The sequence below is a fragment of the Drosophila melanogaster genome, chromosome 3L (assembly GCF_000001215.4).
Source record: "Drosophila melanogaster chromosome 3L".
NCBI lineage: Eukaryota > Metazoa > Arthropoda > Insecta > Diptera > Drosophilidae > Drosophila > Drosophila melanogaster.
Window position 1 is genome coordinate 9,733,905 of NT_037436.4, and position 26,685 is coordinate 9,760,589.

A 26,685-nucleotide genomic window follows, 5' to 3' on the forward strand; every position below is an offset into this window, starting at 1 on the left:
GGCTCCAAGCCGGTTTGGGGCGTCATCAATGGGATCTCGAGCAGAGGGCCGTCCACACTCAACAGCTGTGAAATGCCTCCAAATCAAACACACACACACACACGCACGCTAGTTTATCTTTCTCTATTGATAGGTACTTTCTATAACTTTAATAGTGGTTTACATACAGTATGCGTTATATAATATCGGTTAATTACTTGACGATTATTGTGCTCTTGGAGAAAATATATTCAATTTAGCTCTTATCAATTTTTCTCCTCTTTAGCGAGATTAGACATATTGTACAAATTATGGGAATATTGAAACAAGAAAAACTCACTAGCTTAGACTAAAACTTAGGCAAAAACAAGTAACAATGGAAAATTAACTAGGATCTAACTTTAGATTATACATATATGCAAAGAGTATATAGCCCTTGTGCTAATGGGTATTATTCCGTTTGGAGGCTCTTGAAAATGCTCAGATTGGCGGTTATTAAATATATGTATGTTTTAATCTGGCTAACAAAGTTTCATTTGGAAGCCAAAACTAAGCCAGCAGAAAGACGATTAAATTTAAGTTTAACATTATATTGAAGCAATGGACATACACATACATATACATATATGGAGATATTTTAAAGTACGTATGCCTAATACGAAAATATTTTACTAAACTGCTTTTCCAGGACTTTTCTCTTGGCTAAGATGCAAATACAATATATTGGCGCTTACAAAAAATTAAGATCTTGTACTAGGTCTATTTTCACAATTATGAATTCTGCGTTTCCATGTGGGAGCGCCAGTCAGAAGACAAATTAGTTGTGGTTCGATAACTGAAGAACTGAAAACTGGTATCCAAATCAGACTATAGTTACGGTTGGGCTTGTCATCTTGTTGCTGTTGTACAACGGCTGATAATGGGCACTCGATCCGTTCTTAACACTCTGACAGCCATTGGTATATCGCATCTTGACCACATTGGCATTTTGTGCCAACAAGGATGTTGATGATGAGGAGGATGACGACGACGATGATGATGACGAGCATAGCGATCCGGTTGATGACTTGCTCTGCAGCGGCTGTGCCTCGCCGATTAGCGTAATCCTTACCGGCTTGGAGGCGTTGCCATGCGGGGTGGGCGTGGTCGGAGTGGTATCCCAACCGATGGAGGAGCGTCGCGTAGCATCGGGAAATGCGGCCGCCAGCTGCTGATTGTAGTTGGTCAGCGTGGTGGAAATAATGGTGTGCCGGCGGGTTTGGCTGAGAGCTGGACAGGATTTCTCCGGCTGTTGCTGCTCATGGTTGCTCTGATGATGACGGATTATCGTGGTGGCTGCCAGCGTGGAATCGTGCAAGTGGAGCATCGGAAAGTGCGTGGTATAACTGGTATATTCGGGCTTACTTCTGCGGACAGAGAGATGGAGATTAGTGGTCAGTTCCAGGACAATAATTTACTTTATAGAGAGGAACCATTAGCTTTTTGTCCATGCCAAAAACGATTAGTAATGTTGAGAAGATGGGAAGGAATATTTTGAGATCTCTGTACTTGGAATTAGTAAAAGATATAGTTACTAATAGGTTGTTTTTCAATTGGAATTTTAAATATTCTCTAGACGGCATTGGTTTAAATTTACAAGAAATCCCGCTTTGGGGGAACAACTTTGTTCACTTATGATTCATTATTCTTAATGATTCATGACTCATCTGAATCATCGAGGTTACATTTTTCTTTCGACCCATCCCATCTTCTCGACGTGTTGTGGGTTATTTTTTAAGTTTGCATTACCTTGGGACTCTATTTAATTGCCGCATGCAATTAAAACGTTTCACAAACAGTGTTAAATTTTCAGTGACAAATTAGTAACGTTCTTAAAGCTAAGCTTAGTAACTTGGTTATCTTAGATAGATTAAAGCTTAGTTAGGTATCATTTGATGGTAGTTAGTGGATGCTTTTGGGCTTTGGATTATAGTTTCTCAAGTGCATGAATTACAATTATCTATACAGTTGTAGCTTAGGTGTAGTATACATATAAGATTGATGGCACACAGCACAATGATGGCTAGGATGAAATCACAAAATAGTACCTGTTGCTCCCCAAATTGTAGTCTAAATATCGTTATGGTTAGAGTGGAAAGAGGTGTTTGTTTCAGTGTATTTGTATATAAATTCCATGGGAGCATTGCGAGTGGGAAAGAAAGAAATTTTCAGATGGGTTAATCGGGGCGAGATCTGGTCTATTGTTAGTTCGTGTTGAACAAAATGGTAATACCGCCTCCTGTTGCTGCCACGTTGGATGTTGCAGATATACAGTTTTGCAGATTTGCAGCTTACAGCTGCAGCTACTGCAGAATCGTCCCTAATTAGACTGCTCCAATTGCAATTTGCTGCCATTAACGTCAAGTGCCGCAAAAAGTGGCCAACTGATTTGCATGCCAGCGGAGCGTGAAGCCAGCCGAAACCGATTCCAGCAGCAACTAGCAACTTGCAACGGCAACTTGCAACATCAACTGACCAGCAGCAACTACACACAAAAAATTCAACTAAATGGATTTTAACTGCTTCAAAAGTAATAACAAAAATGTTTAATTTAATTGAATTAACTATAATAGTACTGGAAATCAAATAAAATAAGTATCTTTAAATAACAGTTTTAAGACTTATCAAAAGATTGTTATTATTATACATTAAGTTCAAGCATAACATATGTTGCTGTACTTAGTCCATTCAAAAGTAGTAAACATTATCAAATATTACTTTCGCTTACTTTATAATAACAAGATGTTAATTAACTTTTCTCAACTTTTTCCCAAGTGCACTTGCAACATTAACGAGCAGCAACAGGCGGCAGCGTTTTGTATTAGTTTTGTTAGTTTGCGGCCATGCAGCTGCGGTTGATGAAAAGCCCCCGAAAATTACAAGTATTTATACCAAATGACCGAAACACAATAAAATGCAGTAACGAAATAATAGCGAAACAGGTAAATAATGCAGTAAGTACATATATGGCCGAAATTGAAATTGAAACATGAAAGTTTGCCTACCTGGACAAACCCTCCGCACCAATGGCAAGTGGTCGTGTCTGTGAAAGTGGAATCGGAATTGGAATTGAAATTGTAGTTGAAATTGTATTCGTAATTGTAATTGCAATTGACGATAGCCTTCGGGTTAGTCAATGTTGTGCAAACACATATGATATGTATGTATATATTACACGATGGCATTTTGGCATTTGCCAAACTTACCCGCTCCGTTTGGGTGGCCATGCTGATTAGCTCCTTGCCCGGATCCGCGCCAGATCCCGGTCCATGCGAAGCCTTCTGCCTCTTCTCGGCCTCCAGTTGCTCGATGAGATCGCGCTGCAGGCGAATGGTGCGATCACGATCGTCCACTTGACCCTGGAGGAGCAGGCAATTGGACAGGTGGATTGGATTGGGAGGTAAGATGGAGAGGCAGAGGTCAGTAAATGTCAGTTCACTCTTGTGGAGCGAGCCATGAAAGGTCACTAGTGGTTAAACGTATCTAAGCCAGACAGTGTGAAAATCATATCTATATATAATATATATATATATATATGTATATGCAGGTTGGCAAAATGCTAACTTGGCTTTGTTTTTGGCTTTTAAGACTTTCATGCTTTGATTAGTTTATATAAGAGCTTTTTCTTTCGGCTTACTCAGTGGCCAATTGGTTTTTCTCAATCAAAGCATATAGTTAAACTAAATAGCTATTAACAATGTATATAAAGAAGTGTACTATTCAAAGGAGCAATTTAAATATTTAAAACATTCTACAAATTTGTTTAAATTTTATTGTGAACATTTTAAAGGCTTTATTCTGCTCCTTTGATACTCAGAAAGAAAGATCTTTTCATTTATAGGAATTTTGTATGATCTGTGTTCGGTATCAAGTAAAAGTGCAATATCAACACGAAACTATGACTGTATTTATATAAAATGTATATGTTGTATTTAAAGATAGATATATAATAAGCATGGTTATAGTATTCTCATGATTGGATATGCAACATGCTACACAGAGTAAGATTCCGTGTATCTAATAAACATTAAAGAACAACAGCGAGATAGTAAAAATGCGATAGAAAATTCTTGTCCTGCTTCGAATCGTATCGATATCCATTGGATTGGATCGCTTCGATTTGTGAGACCCAGTTTTCGTGTTCCCCCAGCTTAACGAGCAAACGAAATGCAAAAAACGTGCAAATACCTGAAGGTAAACCACCTGTCTACGTAGATCCGTTAGCTCCTGTAGCGGATCCTCCGTCGTGGACGAGGTTAGGCTGGCCAAATCGATGTCATTCAATTGCTTGCTATCCAATCCGCAGGCGGCGAACAGCTGGACGTTATCGTTCTCGAAGGGATTGAGCGTTTCCGTCTGTGAAGAGGCAATGAAAACCAGTAGGTTACTTTCCCCACTCATCACTAAACATCCCACGCAAAAATTGCCTTGGGCACAACTAAATGGAGTCAGCGACGTACCAGCTTCAAATCAAAATCTGGCTCCTTTTGGGGCTTGGTGGTGCAAGTGAATGGTGAGTGTGGATGATTATGATGGGTGTGCCATGGAAATGTGCGGAAAAGAAAAGTGCAATTTAAAGAAAAAACTATGAATGTACCTAACCAAAGTAATTTAGACATAATAACTTAAAGATGATATGTGTATCTAAAGATTACAACTTTAGGATGTTATCTACAATATATCTACGTAAATTTAGGAAAGATTGAAATTAAAGATGTTATCTATATTTATTGTACATCAATTCAGGAACAATTGGAGTTTACTAAAATTATTAAGGCTCATTGAACAGATTTTTATTAGATCTTATGTATAAATTTTGAAAAAGAACTCATAAGCTTTTGTTTAAATTAACATTTGAAGGTTGTTTTGAGACATAAAGATTTTCTGTTATCGTGTTAAGTGAAGTTTTTTTGTTTCTCCACATTTTTTTTTAGGAGTTTAATCGTACTTAATTCATGGCCCCAACTTACCTCCTGGAGTATTCGCCGCAGTCGGAGCAGCTGCTTCTTGAACTGCAGCACATCCTGGATCATCGCATTGCGGAAGGACTTGTCATACAACATTAGATCGTCCGACGAGCTGTGCAGCTCTCCCCCGCACCTCTGGGTGGATGTACCGGACGCAGTGGCTCCACCACCTCCACCTCCACCACCCGCTCCTGCTCCGCCACCCGATCCCAGATGCTGCTGCTGCAGATGACGCTGACGAGGCAGGCTGGCCGTGGAACCCGACGAGGTCCTTGAGTTGGTCGTGCTTCGCTTCCTGGCCGCCGCCGAAGCTCCGCCGCTGTGGGAGGACCTCAAGCTGTTATCCGAATCGTTGCCGGTGAGTTGTTGGTCCTGCAGACGTGAGCGGTTCAGCAATCTGGTGGCACGCGCAGGCAGTTGGGCGCTGAAAAGAAAAAAAAACATTTTCATTATTAATTAATTGAGCAGTGTAAATCCCATAACATAGTAATTATTTATAGGTAGTATCCAAAAGAGTGCCTGTGATATGTTTCGCGGGCCTGCGGCGCACTGCTGGCCATAAAGGTGGCATAGTGGTAGTGGATGTGTCGCTGCTTGATGGTCATGGGTGAGCTGGTTCGCTGCTGGCTGCCCAGGAATCGGTTCTCCGACGTCTTCAGATCCGTTCGAACCCTTCGCACTCCACTGGGCGAGCACTTGCTGGCGGAATCCGCCTCCGACATCGTCCAAGCTGACAAATCGAATATATATATGGGATTCTAGTGCCCCATGTTGTTGCTCTGCGGGAATGACACAATCGCGACATGCGCAGACCACCAACAGCTGTGTGGAGACTTTTGTAGACCAGACCGCAATACACTTGGCAAAATCGGTATATTGTTTAATAAGTCAAATACTATATGTTTAATATAACTTGCGGCTTAGTTTTAATTCATATTCATTCATATTATTGTCATATTTTATATAGAATTGTTAACATTTATTTGTTTAAATGCTTTGTTAACAATTTAATTGTCAAGTGTAACTGGAGTCTTGGGGGTGAGTTTTGCAATTATTTAGCCAGTTTCAATTAACGCGGTCGCAATGAAAGTGAAATGCCATTGATTAGGGCCTGGCCAAAGGAGTAATGCTCGGCTCCACAGTTGTCAATGGGCCATTAAGATGGTCTGGATTGCTGGGGTGGACAGGGAATGGGGGATTGGGTATGGAGGGGTCAGGTGGCGAGGTAACCTGCACGACATGAATGCTGGAAATAAATCCACAGACGCGGCTGCCTTTCAGCTGGTGAAAGTCAACTGTTGCGTGTTGCAGACGCCCAAAAAGTGCAGGGGAAGGGGAAAGGGGGGGGGGTGGGCAGCTCTTACACATGCGCAGTTTCAAAAATTTCACGGCATAATTTAAACAAACTGTTGAAAACGGTAACAAAAAGCCAAACAAAAGGAAAAATCATTCAAAATTCGTTAGCTCATTCGATTATTCACGCTTGTATGAGTATGTGTGAAGGTTAATAGCTATACTGTCTTTAATACCAGCAATTATAACGATATATTAGTTTGTTTGGTGGATCCATTACGACAATAAAAACTAATACCAGCATCCCACGGAATCTGTGAGACTTTCGTCTGCACTAACTTAATTAGCCGAGTTCACGTGGCTAACTGAAGATCCATGAGTAATTGGCCCCCAGGGAACTGGCACAGCGCAATTTGAATATTTTGAATCGTTGAACTTTGTTTATTATGGCCACATTCAGATGATCGCGAATCGCACGAAATGGACTGTGAACAATTTTCAGCTCATCTGGAGCGGCGATGAAAGTACGAAAGCATCTTTTATTGTTCCGGGGACCCCTATTTTCACCGCGAGATGATGTCGGCATTTTTTATGAAGGTTCTCAGCACTTTTTCATTTTAATTACAAGCAAATTTCCCGCTGCGATCGTTTTGATTGCATCAGGTAAGATACTATATCAATTACAATCTAATTGAAAGGAAACCCATTTATATACATAATTCTAATTAAGTTTTATGACTTTTATTTATTTATTTAACAGTTCTGCCACAATTGTTTATTGGCCTAATGCCATGAGCCTGTGTAAATTAAAAACACTTTTAAAGCCAATACCTGTTGTGGCTAATAAACAGTTTCGGTACATTTGCAAAACAACCAAAGTTCAAATGGACTCACTCGTGTGTTTCCAAACAAAAAGCAATTAAAGTGTACATTATGTCCAAATCATAAAAACACACAAAATACACTTTCCAAAATCCCACACACAAACCAGCTAAATTCCACATGTTTTGTTAGTTTCGCACGCCAACTTTATGCGGTTTTTGTACTACGAGTATGAATATGAATGCAGAATTGAGGTCTGAAGAGATCCACCGAAATCAAAACAATACGAGTACTTTGCACAACTCAATTCAGCGAAACTCCACAGGCGGCACTGCCGGATATTTCGAACTCTAAACAAAAAATTAAAAAACCGATTGTCAGACGACAAAATGCCTGTCATTGCAACAAGTGCAGCAAATGGAGTTATATGTATGTCTATATAAGGAAATATCAACAGGGGAGCAGCGAAGAGGGTGTCTTTAACGATATATATAGACCATTAATCAACTGATTCATTTGGAGATATTGCCAAAGGCTGGCTTATTCAATCCAAGGAAGTTTGTTGGTAAATATAAAAATTAGGTTAGCAATTAAAGCTATATATAAAATGTAAGATAATTTTATAGTACCTTTAATAGCTCTTAAGAATATGTGATCGTTTGAGTAACTCACTTAAAACGAAATTTGGAAGATCTAGATAGCATTTCGTATACTACTTAATAACACTACGTGCTGAATGTTTGAGCACATAATTCTCTTTTCTGGCGATAAGGTCTTCCACAAAACTGAGCAGCGAACCCCCCTGAAAATAGCCCCATGGCTACGCACCTGCTTTTCAGCTACCTTTCTACACATTTAGTACAAATGTGCCTCATTTGTGGCTGCACACGCGCCACTGCCAACGGCAACTGTCGCTAACTTGGCTAACATGGCTAACTCGGCTCAGTTGGCTCACTTGGCTAGCTGCAACAGTTAACAGTCGACATTCAACAATGACAAGTAATCATAATCATAGTCATATAGCAATCCACGGAGCTGAGGCGTTGACATGCACTACTCGAACTTCACTTCCCAACGGTACTTATCAATTTGTGCGGCAAAACGTCATTTGTCATAGAGTCGCAGACCTTTTGGAGCTGCACATAGATAGTACGGTATGGCATGGTATGGTATGGTACCCATCCTTATATACGTACATACACATAGGAAGGGGAAGTGGAAATGGAAAGGCAGCTTCATTAGAGGCATGAAGAGGGGGAAGGGGGAGTTGCCATCCACGCAAGTAATGGTAATGGCCATAAAAAATAAAGAAATAACCAACATTCTCACACGACCGCCTCTGATGAGAATCCGGTGTGTATCTGCGCATGCGCAGGGTTCTCCGTTCATCCACGCAGAGAAATACTAGATCTTGGTCAGAAGATTACCATTTAAGATCAGTCTATTTTTTAAAGTTTAGCTTGCCCTCTTAAAAAGGTCAATACTGCTGATTAATTTTAATGCCAATACTTTTGGCGAATAGAACTTTCTTAGATACAGCATCTGGTTTTCCCTATGATTCAAACTATGAACTGAAATGCATTATCTTTAAGATGTTCAATGGAATTAATTCCCCCTTTTGTTCTTTGTATAGCAATTCTAGTTCATTTTTTCAAGTGTGTGAGCCGAGGATGATGATCAACGATGGTTAAGATGGGGATATGCCCAGAGTGTGTGTTTTGGACTGGGGAATTTGGAGTTGGGGAGCACTTTCGACGCAGACAGGTAGATAGGATGGTAGGCTGGAGCAGCAGCAGTTATCTGTATCTGTATTTGCACTCGATGGTATGGTATGTCCGTAGTTTGTGTGGCAAACATTCTGTTGAATTATGCATGGCGATGGCGATGCGATGGAGATGGGAATCCGTACTCGTATCCGTAACCAAAACCTGAACGCGTCGCAAATGCAACTGAACTTGAAGTGGCTGGAAAGCCATAAAAGGGGGCACCTCGACCCCCGAAACCCCGCAGTTTGTTCCTCTTTTTTTTTTTTCTTTATGTGCCTGATATCTGTAATTGTTACGTTTATGGCATCAAATTCCAAAAGATTTTCCAAACGTTGCCTGCATTTGCATGTGACACACTTTTTAGCCCCATTGTGTTGGGCTTACCCCTTTCCTGAAGTTTTTGTTTTACTTTTTTTTTTTTGCCCCAGGTTGCATATCGAATTACGCAAAGCTAAGAGCGGAAATCATCACCCACTTTGGCTACCAGTTGGCTAAGGTTTCTGGGCTTTCGGTAGCTTCTGTGTATGCCTTTGTTAGCCCTGCCACATTCGTAAATACGTATTGTACTTCGGTTTTCGACGACAGTTGAAATACAGTAACTACACATATTGGTATTGTTATCTACTGGTAGATAATAATAATAATAAAATATAGGTGACAATTCAGTCGAACTTTTCCATGACTAGGAAATATGAAGACTATGTTTTCTTAAGGTCATGATATGGGTGCTCCACCGTACCTCTTTTTCACTCACACGAATCTGCGGGTCTAGGCCAAATGCCAAAAGTATCCCAGGCAAAACGCTCGTTTCATTGACACTTGTGCCCGGCGGCGTGTCTTTTGTTATGAATGCTGGTTGTTTTTCGCTGGCGTCGGCGTTGGACCGCCTATATGTATCTGAATCTGCAGCTGAATCTCTATCTGTATCCGAAAATGTAGCTTTGGATGGGTAGGCAGTAGATGTATCTGTGGCATGGAAGAGGCAACAGTGCGTATCACTGGAGGCGACGACTGCCTGCGGTCACTGGCTCTTGCTTTTGGTTATTATAGCTTTTAATTTTTGATTTTTTTGGTTTTGTTTCGGTTATTAACAACGCAATTAAGTGGGTCTACGCAATAACTCCCACGCGCTTTTCGAACAACGGCTCTTGCACAATTTACCAATTTACAATTGCCTTTATTAGCGGTGCTTTTCCAAACCGATATTGCTGATGGAATGATATTGGATTACGAATATAATTTATTATTTCGCACAGCTGGCCGCACAATACTCATAAACCGCACCGAACCGCACGCTTTGAGATCTTGTTTAATACTGGAGCCGAAATCGAAGTTGGAGCCACCGCTCAAGTGGCAATGGAGTGGTATTATATGGCAATGGAACGCGACAGTGGGCTTAAAGACTTCATGTCAGCCAAAGCACTTATATTCCTTAAAAGGAAAATAACTCAAGGGGTTATAGAGGAAGCACTGATCTTAGCAATTAAAGACAAATACAAATTGAGCCAAATACTTTTGGCAACTAAATCTTCAGCTTTGGAGCTATTTACTTGTGATTTCTCGGTATTTTACGTTATTTATTTTGATAAGGAAACATAAATCAATAAAATTATCGAAACTTCTTACGAACTTTAATAATCAATAACATTTCTGTAATGAGCCCCACTGTAATTGGTTGCTGTTGTTACCAATGTTCCGTTTTCCACCGTTCCCGCCAGCAACAACGGCACCAGCAATATCAACTAGCAACATCAGCAGCATCGCCGCCTGCACTAGCAACACGAGCGAGTGTTAAGAATGTTGCGGGTGGGCCGAAAGAGTTGACCGTGTGGGTAGGGGCCGCTTTTGTTAACGTTCTGAGAGTGTGTGGCACAGCCGTTAGACGATGTTAGCTGAATGAAAAATGAAGAAAGAAAGGAAGGCAGAGCAACAGCGGCATCAGCAGCCATAATATTTATGCGCCCGGTATCTCTAGATTGAGGATCACAATGGGGCTCTTGTTGCATCCGCGTGAGCGGGTTAACTGAGAGGCAATAATAACTCAGATTGAGTGGGCTTATTCAGCACTTTGGTGGATGCATAGTGGAAAGGCAGGGAGCAGGCGATGAAGGTAATGACTCATGCACTGGCCAAGCGGGTAAGCCAGTCTCAAGGTTAATCCACAAGTGCGGTTTTGCATGTGATTGGTTTGTTTTTTTTTTTTAACTGCAAGTATCTGCAGCTGGCTAGTTCGAAATTGGCCTTCTAATGTCGGCTGGAGACTGAAGTAAAAGGAAAGCCAATGTCCCGACGCAGGCGCATCTATTGGATTCATCGAGTGACAGGTTAAACCGCAACCACACATTTAGCCATGGCCAGCGGCGTTTTGCAGTTATTTGGCTGTTGGCTGCGAAACAGGTTCACACATACACACGCATACATATATGCAACAGTCTTTTAGCCAGACAATTGATTTTTCCTAGCAATAAAGTTTTTCCCAACTTTTGGTTAGAGCCAGAAAACAACTCCATCGATGTGGATGTCGTGCCGTTGCCGGTTGTTGTTGCTGGAATTGCTGTTGTGACTGTTGTGACTGTTGTGACTGTTGCGCTGGTTCGTTGCCATGACAAAAGAATGCGGCACTCGCCATCAAGTCTCCGGCCAAAGTCAAAATGTTATCTTAACTACGACCACGATTTGGCCAGAAAGCCAAGACTCAGTCTGGAGCTCCCATAGATGGAGACGGGAACGCCACACGGAGAACAAAAAGTTAACAATAGCTCTTTCAACTAAATATAGCTGTTACGTTTAGCTTGGAAAAATATAACCTTAACATGGTTATTGCTTCATATAATGTAGTAATATTATCTTGTCTGTATTGCAACAATATTCATAATTTAATAATTATAATATTTTTCCAGTGCAGTGAAATGGGAAGGTTGTGATGGGGGGAGGCATAGACAATTGGAAATGCCAAGTGCCGTTGCCGTTTGGTCGCGTCTTTGGCTTTGGCTTCGCCCAGAATGCACAAGGCCCACGAAGAGTTGCAGTTGTTGCAGTTGCTGGCTGCAGCACATTTTGGGCCATAAACATGCCCCAATGGATAGCCCCTTCTCTTTCTGGTAGCCGGCGCTAAAACACGGCAATTGGGACCGACAACGGAACGGGAACTGCAATGGGAATGTCGAGTGGATGGATGATGGAGACGCCAATGGAGCAGCGTAACCTTTAGCAACTTCAGCAAACATAGAGGCGAACCTGTGAGTTCCAACCTGTCCTTTTTCCCACTGATGTCTGTCTAATTTTGGGCTAATTTCAATTTCCATTTCGATTTCCATTTACCCTTAAAATAAAAGTGGGGGGGCTGGGGATAAGGGCGTGCCATGCCAAAGCTGTGAGCTGGCCAACGTAAATTGCATTTGATTAACCCCAGAGTGCCCTTTTGGCAAACAGAACCGAGTAGACAAACAGGCAAACACGTGGGATTCGCTGGCTGTTTGTTTTGGTCGTTAAATCAATGGTTGAATATTTCTGGATGTGCATGGTAAATGACACTAACACCAGGTTGGAGCAAGTGATTTAATGGTTACTATGTTTTGGATGTTACTATGTAATAGATGTTTAGTACAAAAACTCTAGGCAGTTTCTACTTATATACTTCTCAATTTATTCAATTGATATTATGGAATTTAAAACGAATAAAATTTGAAACTATTTTTAAGATTTCTTTAAATTTTGTTATAAGTTATGTACTACCCTGAAGTAAGTCGTAAATCTCTGTCTTTCTAGGGCTAAATTGAGTAATCACTTACCGGCCGGCTGAAATTTGTCGGGCAGCCAAAAAGAGAGAGGACAACCTGCGCTAAAAAAGGGGAGAGGCTGCTGATTGATTTGCAGCACCTCGAATGAAATTGGGTTGCAGGTTGGGGTGAGGGAAGAATGCACTTAATAATATTCCAACAGTCGCTGGCCAACTGCCAACTGAAGAGCTAATAAAACCAAATCAAAGCGAATTCAAAGCGATACCGCCAGCGCATTTCTGACCCGATGCAGCCAATTCAATTAGTTTCGCATAGGTAGGGGAAATGGAAATTATACCAAAAAAAAAATGAAATGCTTTTATCAGTTACAAATTCAGGGCGGCAGGATTGGTTTTGGAGAGCGTGAAACCACATTTTCAGTTCAATTTGTAGTTCAAATGCCGAGTTACAAGAGGTCATCTGAAATACATACTATATAGTATGAACTCTCGACCTTATTTCTGGAAATGGATCACTTCGAACATTTTAAAATGCGCTTTAAGTTCGATTACTCTATGGATAATCGAGTAATCTCAATATGGAAAAATTCAACGAACAAGTCAACGAACTTAAATCAGAACTCACCTAATCCTCTCCCTTGGTCCTCCGCGCTGCCTCCTTCCTCGCAGCAAAGTATTGAGCTCCTTCATCACATCACTGCCCCTGCGTTCCAACTCGGATAGAAGTTCCGCCTCAGTTTCCGCCTGCATGGGATCGATATCCTGACCACCAATCTTGTGAAGATCCGAGCCACTGCGACTGCGTCCCGTTGAACTGGCCATGTGATCGATCGAGTCCACGCTGCTGTTCATATCGAAGTCCATCATCAGGTCATCGGAGCAAATGGATTCGCATGGCGATAGAGTATCCAAGGATTCGGCTCGATCCATAACTGCCTTTCGTACCGCTGCCGGAGTCCTTAAACTCAACTCGATGGCCTGCTGCAGAGCGGTACGTGCCTTCGACTGACTCTTCAAGGATCTCAAGGATCCTGTTTGGGTGTGCGTGAGGGTTTCCATCAATGTGGGCGTATCGGTGGCCACCTCATGGGCTTCACTGTTGCATAGCAATGCTGGCTGATCGGCGATCTCATCATCAATAAGATTTCCGCAATCCGAACCCAAAGAAAGGGAATGGGATGCATGCGTGGGAGTGCCGGGTGAAATGGGACTTCGTCCACCTGGAGGATCCAGATCCAGTTCGAGAACCGGTGATATATCATCTATGTCGATGTCATCGATGTCCTTCTGCTGACGCTCCTCATTGAGCTTGTGCTTTTGCAACTTGCCACCAGCCTCCTCGGAATCTTCGGTGCTGCTGACCAAACTGTCTGTGGGCGATGTCTCATCATCCAACAGGAGGCAACTACTACTGGCCAGAGCCAGCTCGGCAAACTTGGATTCATTAAGAGCATTGTTAAAGGAGCGGGGACGCGAGGTGCCTGCCTCCCGATTGTCCACCAGGTGAAGATTGAGCAGGGACTCCTGACCCACTTTGGGTGGAGTTTCCGTCATTGAAGCTGGTAAGGATTTAAGGTTATACAAAAATAAAGCCAAGAACCAAACGAAACACTTACAGATTGTGCTAAACTGCATGTCAGTGTTGATCAGACTGATCTCATCCAGACCCAAGGACATGTCCTCCTCCTTGTCATTATCGCGCGGATTTTCCGGAGCATGGGTGTCACTACTGATGCTCATGCTCATGCTGCTGCAATCCTGGGCGGCCAGAGATTCACCCGCCTGGTGACGCCAAGTGGAAGCCACTGACGATTGGCTCTGATGTTTGGCACTCTTTTCGGAGGTGGACGAGTCCAAGTAGAGTTTCTCTTCATCCACACTCTCGCTTTCATCGGAGCCGCTGGTTTTGGGTTTTTCCGAATCCTGCTGATCCTGGGATCCTGGTGTTTCCGCCTGACGTCGCTCGTAAGACTCCCGACTCAACACCGTATTGGATCGCACCAAGCCCAGCAATGGCAGAGGAATACTCTGACTTCCATCAGTGGGTAACTTTGGTAGTGCCAGTGGTTCCACAAAGGAGTTGGACTCACTGGATGGCGGATCATCCGCATCGCGCACCTCGAATGTGTGCCGTCCACTCATCACCATCTTTAGGTTCCTTGGTCTGCTCCGACTCCTCTTGGAACCCACCGAGCTGCCCGAACTGCTGTCCAAAGCCATGTCCATGCTGGCTATCCCAGAATCGGCGCTAATCTCCCTGCTTCCGGAGAATCCTCGTCGTGTGGAGTTATTCGTTAGCTGCTTCACGCTCTTCTGGTCAAGATGACGCGACTGTGGTTGGACATGGACCGAGGTCAAAGGATGTTGCCTGGAACTGGTCGAGATGTCCTTGGCCCTGGCACCTGTCGAATGGGCGGGCACAGGTGACTGCACACTGCTGCTGGGCGTGGTTGGTGTGGTGGCTGTCAAACTGATGGCCACCGGGTACTCCGGCCTGGGCAGGCTCACTGTCTGCAGTGTGAACTTGGCATAGCTGGCTGGAGTGGGTCGCGGTGTGGGGCGAACTCTGGAAAAGTATAAAAAATTGGTTTATTCTCCTTACATAGACTTCCAGTAATTTTTTTTTTTTTTGTTTTCTAGAAACATTCAAATGTATGAGATGTGTCCAATATCCGGATTACTCACATGACATTGGCATGCATGCTGGCCAGGTTGTTGTAGTTATATCTCGGTTGCATAGCTCTCGATCCCGTTCCCGATCCGGATCCGGAACCCGACGTTTCGTCCGCGATCTCGCCGAAGAACTGACGCCGCTGGTACTCGATGGTGGTGTTCTGATTCAGGTTGAACGTCAGCGTCTTGGGCTGGGCTATTTTGGGCTCCCCATCGCCGGATCGTCCGGCGTGTGCGCTCTTGGAGCGTCGTTTCACTGCGGGAAAATCGAATGTAGTTTCGTATTTTGATTGGATGAAAGTTTTATTTTATTTTTGCAACCAGCAGATACTCACAATTGCTCACCAACACCGGACCATTCTCCGTTCCACGTCCATTATTATTGTTATTGTTGTTGTTGATGTTGTTTTGGGCATTGGCCATCGATTCCGATTCGGAATCTTCACTGGGCGCAGTGAAGCCTGCAGAAGAGGGGCGTGGCACCGCCCCACGATAACCGAAACGTCCGCCGGCCGCACCTGTCGCCAAAGTCCCAGCCTTCTGTACAGCGGCGGCGCCTACTTTCTCGAAGTGAATGGGAACAGCTGGTGCGGGGAAGAGGAGAAGAAAGGAGGCGATTCCGATGAGTTGTTGGCATGTCAACTCATTGTTAAATTGGCCAAATTGTCGCCAAATTAAAAAGCCATAATGCTTGGTCGCTTTTTTTTTTGACATTTAACAAGGCCTTAGCTTCTACACTTCCCCCAATTAGAGAAAATAAACCAAATGCTCTTTTATGAAATAAGGGTGGCTAAGTCACAATGGTACTTAACCACCCGGTTAGTAAAATTTGCAATTATTATTACCAAGAAAACCGTGCACGCCACCCACCTGCATTTCCGTTGTCATCCTTTGTGTCTGTGCGAGTTGCGCTTTTGTCGCCGCCTTCCAGGAGTTTCTTGAACTTCTTGGGCGTCCCATTGAGCTTTTTGCGGAAACCAAAGGACATGGCGGTGCCTTTGGTGTGCACCGTCTGATTCTGTTCCATCGCCTCCGTGGGATTGCCATTACTATTTCCGTTGCCATTGTGGTGGCGGCGACTCGACTTGCTGCCCTGCTTCTTGCTCTCCGCCTGTCCCTGGGAACACGGAAAAATAGAGGAGGCAAAGCGGTTAGAGGAAAAGCGATTAGGATGAAAGCGAAACACATTTGCAAATCGGGTCAGCACAGATGAGAGGCACATGGAAACAAAGGAGCCTCGAGGACTTCCCTAACAAGAGACAACACACAATAGCATACACAACTATTAGCTAACTACATGAGTCACTCGGTTCTACGAACAATAACTACATATCTGCGAGATACTTTTCATGGAATCATGATTACTATCAATATGGTAGCCTATATACGAGGTGGGTTTGAATGGCTTGTATCGAGAAATACGAGAATTAACGTAGGATGTTACAGTGCTTCATTTTTATAAAGTAGTTGTACTTAATTGAACTTGGTAAAACGAAGCAATCGTAGGCGAATGCATCAAATTGAACAAAATAGTTATACAAAAACAGGCACAAACTTTAACGAGATACTTTATCCGAAACAAGGAACTATCTATGAGATATTAATAAGATATGTGTGCTGTTCTAAAAAGCCATTTCTATGTAAAATTTTTTTATATATTAAACGAAACTCCGAACGACTATTCAAAATTGTATATTTTATTGTGGTACCATGATGACTGCCTCGACTTCCGCGTCGTTAGCTGCGTCCTCCTCGACTGATGATTTGTGAAGGTCCTGCTCTATAAGCGCTTCCTTATCATCAATGTTCGGCTCTTTGTAGTCACAAAGTGCCTGCTCCTGATCCGAATTTTCCGCACTCGGCTCGGCGACCCCCTCGTTTAGCTGCTGTGATTCGAGTTTTCCTAGTGAGACGACGACGGGGTTGTCGCATTCATCCATTTTGCGTGCTGTCGGCGAAGGAACTCGCTTTTCCGGCGAGCCTCCGTCCGTTTGCTGCGCCCCCGCGGAGTCGTCTTGATCCTGGTACAGAATAGGTCCACTCTAGGATGCACTGGTTTGGCTATGTTCATGACACGGCCGCCACGGCGCACAAATTACGCCATTTATAATTGCACTTGAGCCTCGCACACACACACAGATACACAGCGAGTACCTGCCAGTGGTACACCCACACGGGGGTCCTTGAAAATCCAAACGGTTTGCTGGAAAAATCTTTCGCAGATTGCTCGCACTTTTCAACGCCTCACGTTATGCAAACGTTTTTCGCAATTATGTGGCACGTTTCTATTTGCAATTGTTTTCCTGATTTTGTTGTTAGTATTGCTGTTTTTTTTTCTATATAGTTTGGGGTTTTTTCTGCTGCGGCAGAGTGGCGACGATTTTTTTCACTTGTGAAAGCACGGCAAACGGAAAATTGAATGGCGAGCTGAAAATTCTCACGGAGCATTTGGGTTTCCCTACGTTCTTGTGGTGGGTCTGGTCGTTATACTCTTTTCAGCTTGACCACAGGGGGAGCAAAATGGAAAATAGACAGAGAGTCTGAGAGAGTTTCCCAGTGTTCGCTCATGCGCAGAAAAAGGAAAAACAAGTGGCTGTTGTTCGCCGAAAATGGTCGAAAATCGGGGGTGGCTTACTATGGCGCCACCTAGCGGCTGACATGGTGTTTAGTTGGGAACAGAACCAAAATTTATTTGGAAATTTATGTACAATAGATACTGTGATGACACATTTACAATTCCTAAGATATTAAACTTAGAAAACAATTGCAAAACCCGTTCAAGATTGTTTAGAAAAATTTATAATTTAACCTTAAATAATCTAATCCTTTTCAGTACACTTTTAGTGCATCTATATACATATGTACCTAAATTAAATATTATAAATTGTAAACTTATATTTTCCTTTTACATTTTTTCTAAACATTTTCGGTTAGGCTTGATTTTCTTTTCTTTTATACGTATATTTAGTGAATCATGTAAAATTCAGGTGTAATAAGCCCCCTGAGACATTAGCGAAGTAAAATAAAATTTGGTTAAGGTCAATTGCTGATGGGGAAGGAAGGGATAAAGTGCTTCGTTTAAGTATGAAAGATGATATGTGGCAAGGGGGCCATTTCTGACAGCCATTTCCACCTCTCTCACCTACTAGCTTGTTTATGTTAAATTACCTTGTAATAAGCCTTGGGAGAAAAGGAATATGAATATGTAAGCCAAAAATTCGAAGGGAAAGGCGGTGGCAAGTGTTTCGAGAAAGTGAATCAAGGCCTTGGGTTCTTAAACCCAAATTTCCTTATTACATTGAGTTTTATATATGCATACAGCACGTACTGACTCTTTATAATTGAGTATATTACATGTTTCGAAGTGACAGCATGTTTAGTCAGAAAATAGGTAGGTAAAGTTATAAATAAAGCAAAACTTTTAATTCTGAATATTTTCTGTACACTACCATTTGAGCTTTGATTTCGCTATGTTTATATAACAACATCCCACAGCAATCCTATTTCACTTTCGTCCAGAAACAATGGCTATCGAGACTGACAATAGTCTGGCAACAGAATAGATTGTTGACCCACAATCGGTGGCACCACCTTTTCGCCAGACTCAACTTTGCCGCCCGGAGCAAGCAACTCATTGATGGTGCTTCGCCAGAAGCCTCAAGTGAGTTGTAAACATTTATCAATATTACTCACCACCGCCAGCCAGCCGTTGTTCTCGACGGGTAATTGAGGTTCTGGCCTGATTCGAGACTGATTCAGGATGTGGTTGGTCGTCGTCGTCGTGGAGGCTGCATGTTCCTCGATGACCTGCAGCAGTTCGTGCAGCAGGAATTCCTGGCAAGTGGAGTACTCCGGTTCGCTGGCTGATGTCACTGGTTCCGCTGGGGCGATGGCGGCATCATTGTAAAGGGACTCGATATGCAACACGGCCTGCTCCTGCTCCTGCTCCCGCTGCTGCTGTTGCTCCGGTTGCCTTTGCCGCCTTATAGTGTAATAAAAGGGTTCCTCCTCCTGGTGCGAGGATGGCCCGGCTGCAATGTATTCATTACTCCCTGTCAACTGTTGCCAGATTTTGAGTGCCTGGGCCAAATCTTCGTGGGACAGTGCGATTGTCAATACAGATTGATGATGCTGCGCGTCTGGGGATGCGAGTTCGTGGAGCGGAGCCGACTGCCGGGAGACACACTTGCCCATGGCATCTTTTGTGGTCTTGTGCTCCTTCTGCTTCGCGAAATCCTTCTTCAGTTCGAACTGCAAAAGAAAAAATAACAACAAAATATTACCAAAATGCGTCAGCGATTTGGGGCATCTCAAGTCGTAATAACTTCTGTCATTTCCTTATCAAACTGACATTTGAATAATGAAAGACAATAGCTCTTGCTTAAATGGGTCAATGATTGAAGTAAAATGACAATCAAATCAATAGAAACCTTTTATAGCAATTTAAAGGTTTATTATTATGTTATATTTTGGATACATTATCTTTCTGGTAACAATTTGTATTTAAAGCATACTAGTGAATTGAATGAAATTGCATGAAACTTAAATAAAAGACTAGGTTTTTTTTCCACGTAGAAATGAGTTCATGAGAAGATTCAAATGAGTGGGTTGGTCATAAGAATCTCCCCGCACGGCATATTGATATGCTGTGAGCTTGTCTGACTTGCGGTTGGCGTGCTGGTAATGATACACCTGTACCGCCAAGCCACCAAAACACCCCTCACAACTGCCCCAACGAAACCCCCAAACCCAATAACAAACCGGTGCCCCGAACACCAAGCCCCTTGGGCTAGTCCATTGCCATTGCATTATGCCGCGCTGCACGTTTTTTATTAAATTTTATTAGAGTGTGCCGCACATGCACAACACGGACGAGTGGGAACGGACGAAGCCCAGGATCCGGCATCCGAGGTACGGGCCCAAACTTCTTTCATACCTCCGAATACACTGTGCGAATGAGGGGAGTAAAACAGAGGGACGGCTAACAGAGGGAAAAGGCATACGTATTCACGCAAATGCAGGCAGCCTTTGGGAAAACTGAAGACCTGGACTGCAAGCAGGGATCTCACCTACCCCCCACCACCCCCTCCACCCATCGCTGGTTATCCTCTTCCTCGTGTTTATCCTGGTCCTCATCCTGGAGCTACTGCTCCGTAGCTTTATGGTGTATTTGCCGCATAACAAAATTTACACCCACCGGGAGCCGTCGACGCGTCGGTGCACTCAATGGGGCTGCCCTTTGTGCCTTTGGTCCTTCGCGCCGGATCGAGCCATATCCACTAGGTCGCCGGCTTCGCCAACACTCGATAACACCATTTGTTCAATAATGAATTTAAGCAGGAAATGCATTTTGCCAATGCCATCTGAGTGACAGGGCTTATTTGGTAGGTAAATATATTTTACGTGCAAATGGACTTCGTTTTTATGGCTTCGTCATAAAAGTAGTTCTTTAAGAAATCCATGACCAAAACAATCATCATCATCAAGTGTCCTGGGAAATACTTATATGTATATACAGAGCGATGCTTTTTCTGGGCTTTGGATGCATTTTTGGTTGACTTAAAATCAATTTAAGTTTATTTTTACTTAAAAAGAAAGTTGAAAACTTTGGCTAAATATGAGAATTGCGTGAAGTTGGCCAAATAATATAACAAAAACTCAAAAGAAAAAAGAAAGATTTATTAACCAAAGCCATTTCTTTTTATATTGTAGCTCCATTAAGAAGAGTATTCCAAATTCTGTATTTTAAAACATTTTCAGTCGATCCAGCTGTGTTCATGCCTGCTTATGTCGTTTGGCTTACTTACATTTGCCACGGCTTTGTGCTGCATAAATTTTCAGTGCCACGCCCCCGCCAAAACGCCCACTGCCACACATCCACCTCCCCCCCACCCATTGAAAGCAACGTGGCTCTTTTGTGCTAACTGCCAACTTTTATTTGCTGCCTTTTCACATAATGAGGCAATTTTGCAGTTTGTTTTATGCGAGTTTTCACTTGTTACCCTTCCATTTAATAAGCCAAAGGCAAAGGAAATGGAAAATCAGGTGCTGTAAGCTTGTAAATGTTTTGGTTTTGGTTTCGCTTCTAATGCAACATTTTGTATTCGCTAGGGATAAATCCCGAACAGATCCACGATATTGGACGCATATGCAAATGGCTGCAGCGCAGGTAATTATGCGCATAAATAACTCCGATTGTTGGCCAAATAGACTGCAGCGAGCGACCTCAAGTAATGCCCAAGATTGGCCAAATGGGCGGCTGTGGTGTTTGGTTGGCATTTTCCCTTCTCAGTTGCAAGGATATCCTGCGGATGTGCCATCGGTTGCCCCTACCCCTCACGCCCCTTCCCACAACCAGCAGGCGTGGCTCATGCATAAGCATAACCATTGCCCATTTCGAATCGATGTGGCATGCAACAGCTGCTCGCTTACAACACTTCGGTTCGCAATGGTCCATGCATTTTAATTGTGCAAACCGGCAACGAAAAAATACACGGAGTGGAATGGTGGTGGATCACAAGAATGGGGATTACAAGCTCCTTGGCGGGGATTAAGGTGTGGCTTTACTTTAAAACAATAATAATTGTAGTTGGTGTCAAAAAGATATGGTACTAAAAATTATAATTAAATTTAGTAAAGGAGTCAAAATCTTTATATTATATTTAAGCCTTCCTCCCTCGACACTCATTTAATTATAAACTGAGTAAGCATTACGCCAAAGGACATTGAAAGACATTAAACTATTTACATTCGGCAAATGTTCTTTGTTTGCGGCTGCCTTAAAACCCAATTTGTAAAAGTGTGTAAGGACTTGGAATGGTATGCCACCATACATGCGTTGCAAATGGAAAGAGGGGAAAAGGACTCGAAAGGATCTTCTATCCAGTAAGTTCCGCTGGAAGGGGCAAACTTTTGTGCCATGATTAAAACGAAACCTCACCAAAGTTGCCACCGCTGACAATTTTAATGCAAACAAAAACTTGCTTTTCTCTATCTTATTTTATTTTTTCTGTGGAACGGAACGCTGACAGCGGCAAACAAGAAGAAGGCCAACTTATTTTAGCATGCAACGCTCTTTTTTGCCAACCATTTCGAACCGCCGGGCCACGCCCCCCCCTTCCCTGTCGGACCGCCCCCTTTTCCACGCCATTAATGCAAATTGACGCGGATACAAGTCGCTACAGGTGCCAGATCCGTTCAGGTAGTTCGTCCTGTCGTTCTGACATCCTTTCGTCCTATCGTCCAGTTGGCCTCCTGGTCTACGGAAAACTTCTGGCAATTCACGCGGACATTTGCGGCTTTGCTGCCGCCGAAAGCAATTGCATTTTGGTAATTGAACAAGTCAACGCTTAATTACAACGCACTACAGTAAAACACCATAACTGTCTGTGGCATTGGAGGCAAAATCCAGCTGGCAATTTTCATTCAACAACAACGGCGAAGGCGAAATAATTTCCATTTGAAATGCGCAAAAATGAGCAGTTTTTGTTCAACCCTTTTTTTGAGCGACCGCCCACTGTTGTTTTCGCCAGTTTTGTGTGTGAAACGGTTTTAATTGACGGCTCATTTTGTCTGCTGGCAGACATTTCAATGGAAATCAGGAGCGTAGCTCAAAACCAAAATGTATGCTTAAAAATATATCCTCAGAGAAAAATTCTCTTTAAAAGTGTCATAAAGTATTTCTTGTTTAAAGTAGATTTAAATATTATAGCACTTCTTGGAAAATTCGAAAGCAATTTGTATGTTTAAAATGGTTTTGCTGCGTCTTTCCTCAGCCAAAAAACAATTTTTTTTTTTCATTTTATTTAAGAACCCAAAAAAGTTGTGCATGCAACGCTCGCAGCCAAACGAACAATTCAGCAATTTATCGACCGAGCAAACGGAAAAAAAAAGAAAAGCACGCAGTGAAAATGACTTAAAGCAATACCAGGGGACAGTGGATTGTTAAAAACTGATCTATATGCTTGGTTATTGAGCAACTTTGGCTGCGGCTGTCGATGGCTCAAAGCCTTCAGCGGAAAAATGTATGGCCGAAACCAAAGCAAACATAGCGAAAGAGGAGCGCTGGTGGGCCAAACAGATAGCGGCAGTAGACACTTGATAGGTTTTTTTTTGCGAACCAAACCGCTCCCCCCCCCCTGCCAAGCGCCCCTTTTGACCCGCTTCCTCCATTCACTATTGGCCATAAATCAATTTTTCAAAAATGACACTGGGAAATGGAAAAAGTAAGCTCAAAGCTGGGCGAATATTGAAAGCGTCCTCTTGCCTCGATATAAACCGATACTCTCCCATGAATTGTCAAACGTAGAAAATATATGCATGCCTGCATACATCTATATAGCTCACACATAAATATATTTATATATATACATGTATGCATAGGAATATGTATTAATAAAAAATGTATGATTGGTCGCAGCATTTTTTGGGCATCCCAGAAGCTCTGGTATTTTTTATGCTATCGCCTGTCGGTTACGTTTCGTTACGTTTTTTTTTTTTTTTATTTTCATTTTTTTTTTCGGGCTTTGCAAATCTTTGCAGCTGGCGTTGAAAGTTTGTCATCATAAATTTTAATATTATTTTCGCAGCAAGCATGCAACAGGAGTTGGAGCAAAGGAAGCGTTTGGCGATGCAAAACTTGCCAAAGAAGCGGAATCCATAGTTCGGCAAGTGGGGAAATAAGCACATTAATGGGAAAGGGGCGCACTGTTGGCCCTTTGGAAATTTTCAAAAACCCAGTGCTGCACACGCGGCGTATGCGCAATGCAGCAGCAGGAGCGACTGATTCGAAAAATTTGAAGAACAGGGCGCTAGGCAACATCTGGTTCTGGGCGTTCTGGCCCCATCCGGAAGCCCATATTCCCCAGCATGTGTGAACCGAATGTTGATGAGTGCCATATAGTGAATGCATATGAATGAATTACAGGCGGCTGAATGAAGCTGGCTTGTTTTGGCGGCATGAATTGCATGCAAAAGATTGTTTTGCATAGATGAGTGAAATCACCGGGCACATTTATTGAACCACTGTGCTGAACCTGGTGACATCGGGCGGAATTGACATTGATTGGTCCTGAATCCTGAGCCTCAAAGGACTAATGACAAAGAATCAAGGGGGGGGTGGGGGGTCTCAATTATTCTAGTATTCTCAATGGGCTTGAATTCGTTGCATTTGCTATAAAAAAAAGTATTAAGAGGCGAAGGTTTTTTACAATAAAAAAATTTAAAAATTTAAACAATTTCATGATCAATATTTAAATCTGAAAGTATCTTAATTAATCAAAAAAAATATATAATAGAGCACAATTTCATTTCAATAAATATAATGCTGACGTCTAATCAGTCACCGATCATTAAATATTATTGCAGAATCTTTCTTGAGCGTAAATCGCTGGAAGGCCTTTCGTTTAAATTAATTAAATTCTCTGCACATTCGAAAATTGCCTGCTAGTATGCTAATTATTAGCTTGGCTCTTATATGCATATGATTTTATGCCTTTAGATTTCGGACTGATTACCGGACATTGGCAACTAACTGACTACTGGACTTTATTTGATATTCACCGAAAATTATTCGAGCAAACTTGAAGCAGCAGTGAGTAGAAGAGGCCTGCAGGCGTCTAAAGACTTTCGAAATAAAGCGATACGTGAACTGAATATGAGAAGCCAAAGGTTTAAGCCTTTAAGTGATGTGGCAAGGTCGTTGGTGTGGGTGGAATGTTTTGGGTGGGATTATGGAGAGTGTTTTGGTAGTGGGTTGAAGTTGGAGTGAAGGATAAGTTCGCCTTGGGCTTATTTGCATGCAGTGATTAAGTGACCGGGTCATAAATGCAGTCTGGCAGTGGGCATTTTGGCCATTTCAAGCATTTCGAGCATTTGCACTCATATCCGAGGCAACCATTATGCTTGGCACTTAATTATTACTTAGTCTTTATTAACATGGCTTACAGCTTTTGCTGGCCTCTCGCTCCCGATTAAAGCCATCAACAGAGCGTGCAGTTTGGATTTCATTTCGTTGTTGGTGGGGTTTTGGTTTTGGAGGTAAAATGGGCTTTAATTTGAGGCCCGGTAATTGCAAATTGTTGCCGTTGCCGTCGTCTTCGCCTGCGTTTGTTTGTCAATTTGCGTACTTAAAAAATTCTTTTATATAAACACAGAGCGACGAAGACGACGTACACACAACAACTCATCGTCAGTGTAACGAGCCATATGTGTTGTGCACATAATAATTACGCAATTGGCAGGAATCCCCCTTTTCCGACTCCGAAATACGCTCTCCATTTGGGCCATGGTTGAGTTCGTCTTTCGCCCGAGAGACGAGTGTGTGTCATCAAATTAGTTTTAATTATACATTATATTCGTTTTGCACACATTTCGGCATTAGCAGGAAGCTAGCGCAGTGGGCGTACGGTGCGTATGCTTGATATTTGCCATGGCAATCGATTTGTATGCCCGGCAGCACTCCGCCAGTTGTTCTTGTTTAAACAATTATGCCACGCTCATTGACTTTGCGCCCAGGCCCATGGGCCAACAAGAAGCATGTGCGGATTTGTGTGGTGGCTCGAATCTGTTACCAGATATCTAATATGCATGCGCCATTCGAAGGGAAACGAAAGTATTCAAGTGAATGGTAACTGCACAGCTAAAAAAAAATGGTCACCAAATGGGTCATCGATAAGGAATTTCCTGAAATCCGAATCGCTTATCTTTGCATTGACCTACTGCGCTTATATTAGGAATTTATCTTATAAATAAGAAAATAGCTTACTGTTCAAATGGAAATACTGAATTCGCGCACTTTTTGCCTCAGTGTACTTTTGCACATCGATACCCTAGTTTCGCTGAGTGTTTTTGGGTTAGTTCGGGTGTTAGTTTCAGCCACAGATTTGTCTCGGCATGCAAATTGCCATTTTTCACCCGCAGACCCACCTTTGCCTTATCTTATCGCTGTACACATATGTACATATATGTGTTTTGGAGCTCGTAATTAAATTGAAATTCTCGAGAGCACTTTGTAGTTTTGCGTAGCACTTGATTTGACACTTTGGCAGTATTAGTTAACTACCACCTGTTGGTTTTCTTTATTACTTCACAGCGCGACCTTGAATTTTGCGATTAGTTTTTAACTTTTATTTTCTGGTCATAACTACACTGCCAGTCATAAGAATCGCGTCATATTTGCTTTTATTATTAATAGCCAAAAGCGTCGAAAGCGACTGACTGCGGACTACGCACAAGACTCGAGACCCGAGCACCCAAGAATCTAAATCTACAAAGCTGCGATCGTTAGAAAAGCTCGCTCTCTTACCAACCAGCTTTTAGCTCCACAGTTTCTGGTGGTGAGAGAAAAACAAAGTGAATAAATTGTGATTCACAGACCATTGTTTATGCGTCTCAATTGCTTGTAGTT

General features: G+C 42.6%; 1 protein-coding gene and 1 long non-coding RNA gene across 10 annotated transcripts; one reads left to right on the forward strand and one right to left on the reverse strand.

Moving 5' to 3' along the window:
* Positions 1-107: 107 nt before the first annotated feature.
* CG42268 (uncharacterized protein) lies at positions 108-26,491 on the reverse strand. 9 transcript variants are annotated; one of them, NM_001274719.1, is made up of 13 exons: positions 26,205-26,491; positions 18,972-19,529; positions 16,149-16,395; positions 15,614-15,862; positions 15,291-15,534; positions 14,222-15,171; positions 13,231-14,164; positions 4,989-5,409; positions 4,479-4,511; positions 4,207-4,374; positions 3,225-3,377; positions 3,024-3,061; positions 108-1,385 (listed from the first exon to the last, which is right to left on the reverse strand). In NM_001274719.1, exons 2-13 carry the CDS (start codon positions 19,470-19,472, stop codon positions 842-844), a joined length of 4,482 nt encoding a protein of 1,493 aa, NP_001261648.1. In that variant the 5' UTR covers positions 19,473-19,529; positions 26,205-26,491; the 3' UTR covers positions 108-841. The 9 variants fall into 9 exon arrangements, with proteins under 9 accessions (NP_001261648.1, NP_729542.4, NP_729544.2 ...); NM_168366.4 differs by lacking the exons at positions 4,479-4,511; positions 18,972-19,529; positions 26,205-26,491 and adding exons at positions 1,768-1,776; positions 2,067-2,088; positions 16,988-17,672 and having other exon boundaries at positions 4,222-4,374; NM_168368.2 differs by lacking the exon at positions 4,479-4,511 and having other exon boundaries at positions 4,222-4,374; positions 26,044-26,491.
* lncRNA:CR44348 (long non-coding RNA:CR44348) lies at positions 7,499-10,499 on the forward strand. The gene is made up of 2 exons (NR_124839.1): positions 7,499-7,665; positions 10,123-10,499. It is a non-coding gene; the product is annotated as a long non-coding RNA:CR44348 (long non-coding RNA).
* Positions 26,492-26,685: the final 194 nt, after the last annotated feature.

Bases quoted from the DNA above. Each gene is read 5' to 3' on its own strand.
- CG42268 (NM_001274719.1), bottom strand. From the start codon at position 19,472: ATGGGCAAGTGTGTCTCCCGGCAGTCGGCTCCGCTCCACGAACTCGCA. The intron at 15,535-15,613 runs GTGAGTATCTGC...ATTTTCCCGCAG, and splicing joins TCCGGTGTTGGTGAGCAATT to TGAAACGACGCTCCAAGAGC. The intron at 3,378-4,206 runs GTATTTGCACGT...CTGCTCCTCCAG, and splicing joins GACAGGTGGTTTACCTTCAG to GGTCAAGTGGACGATCGTGA.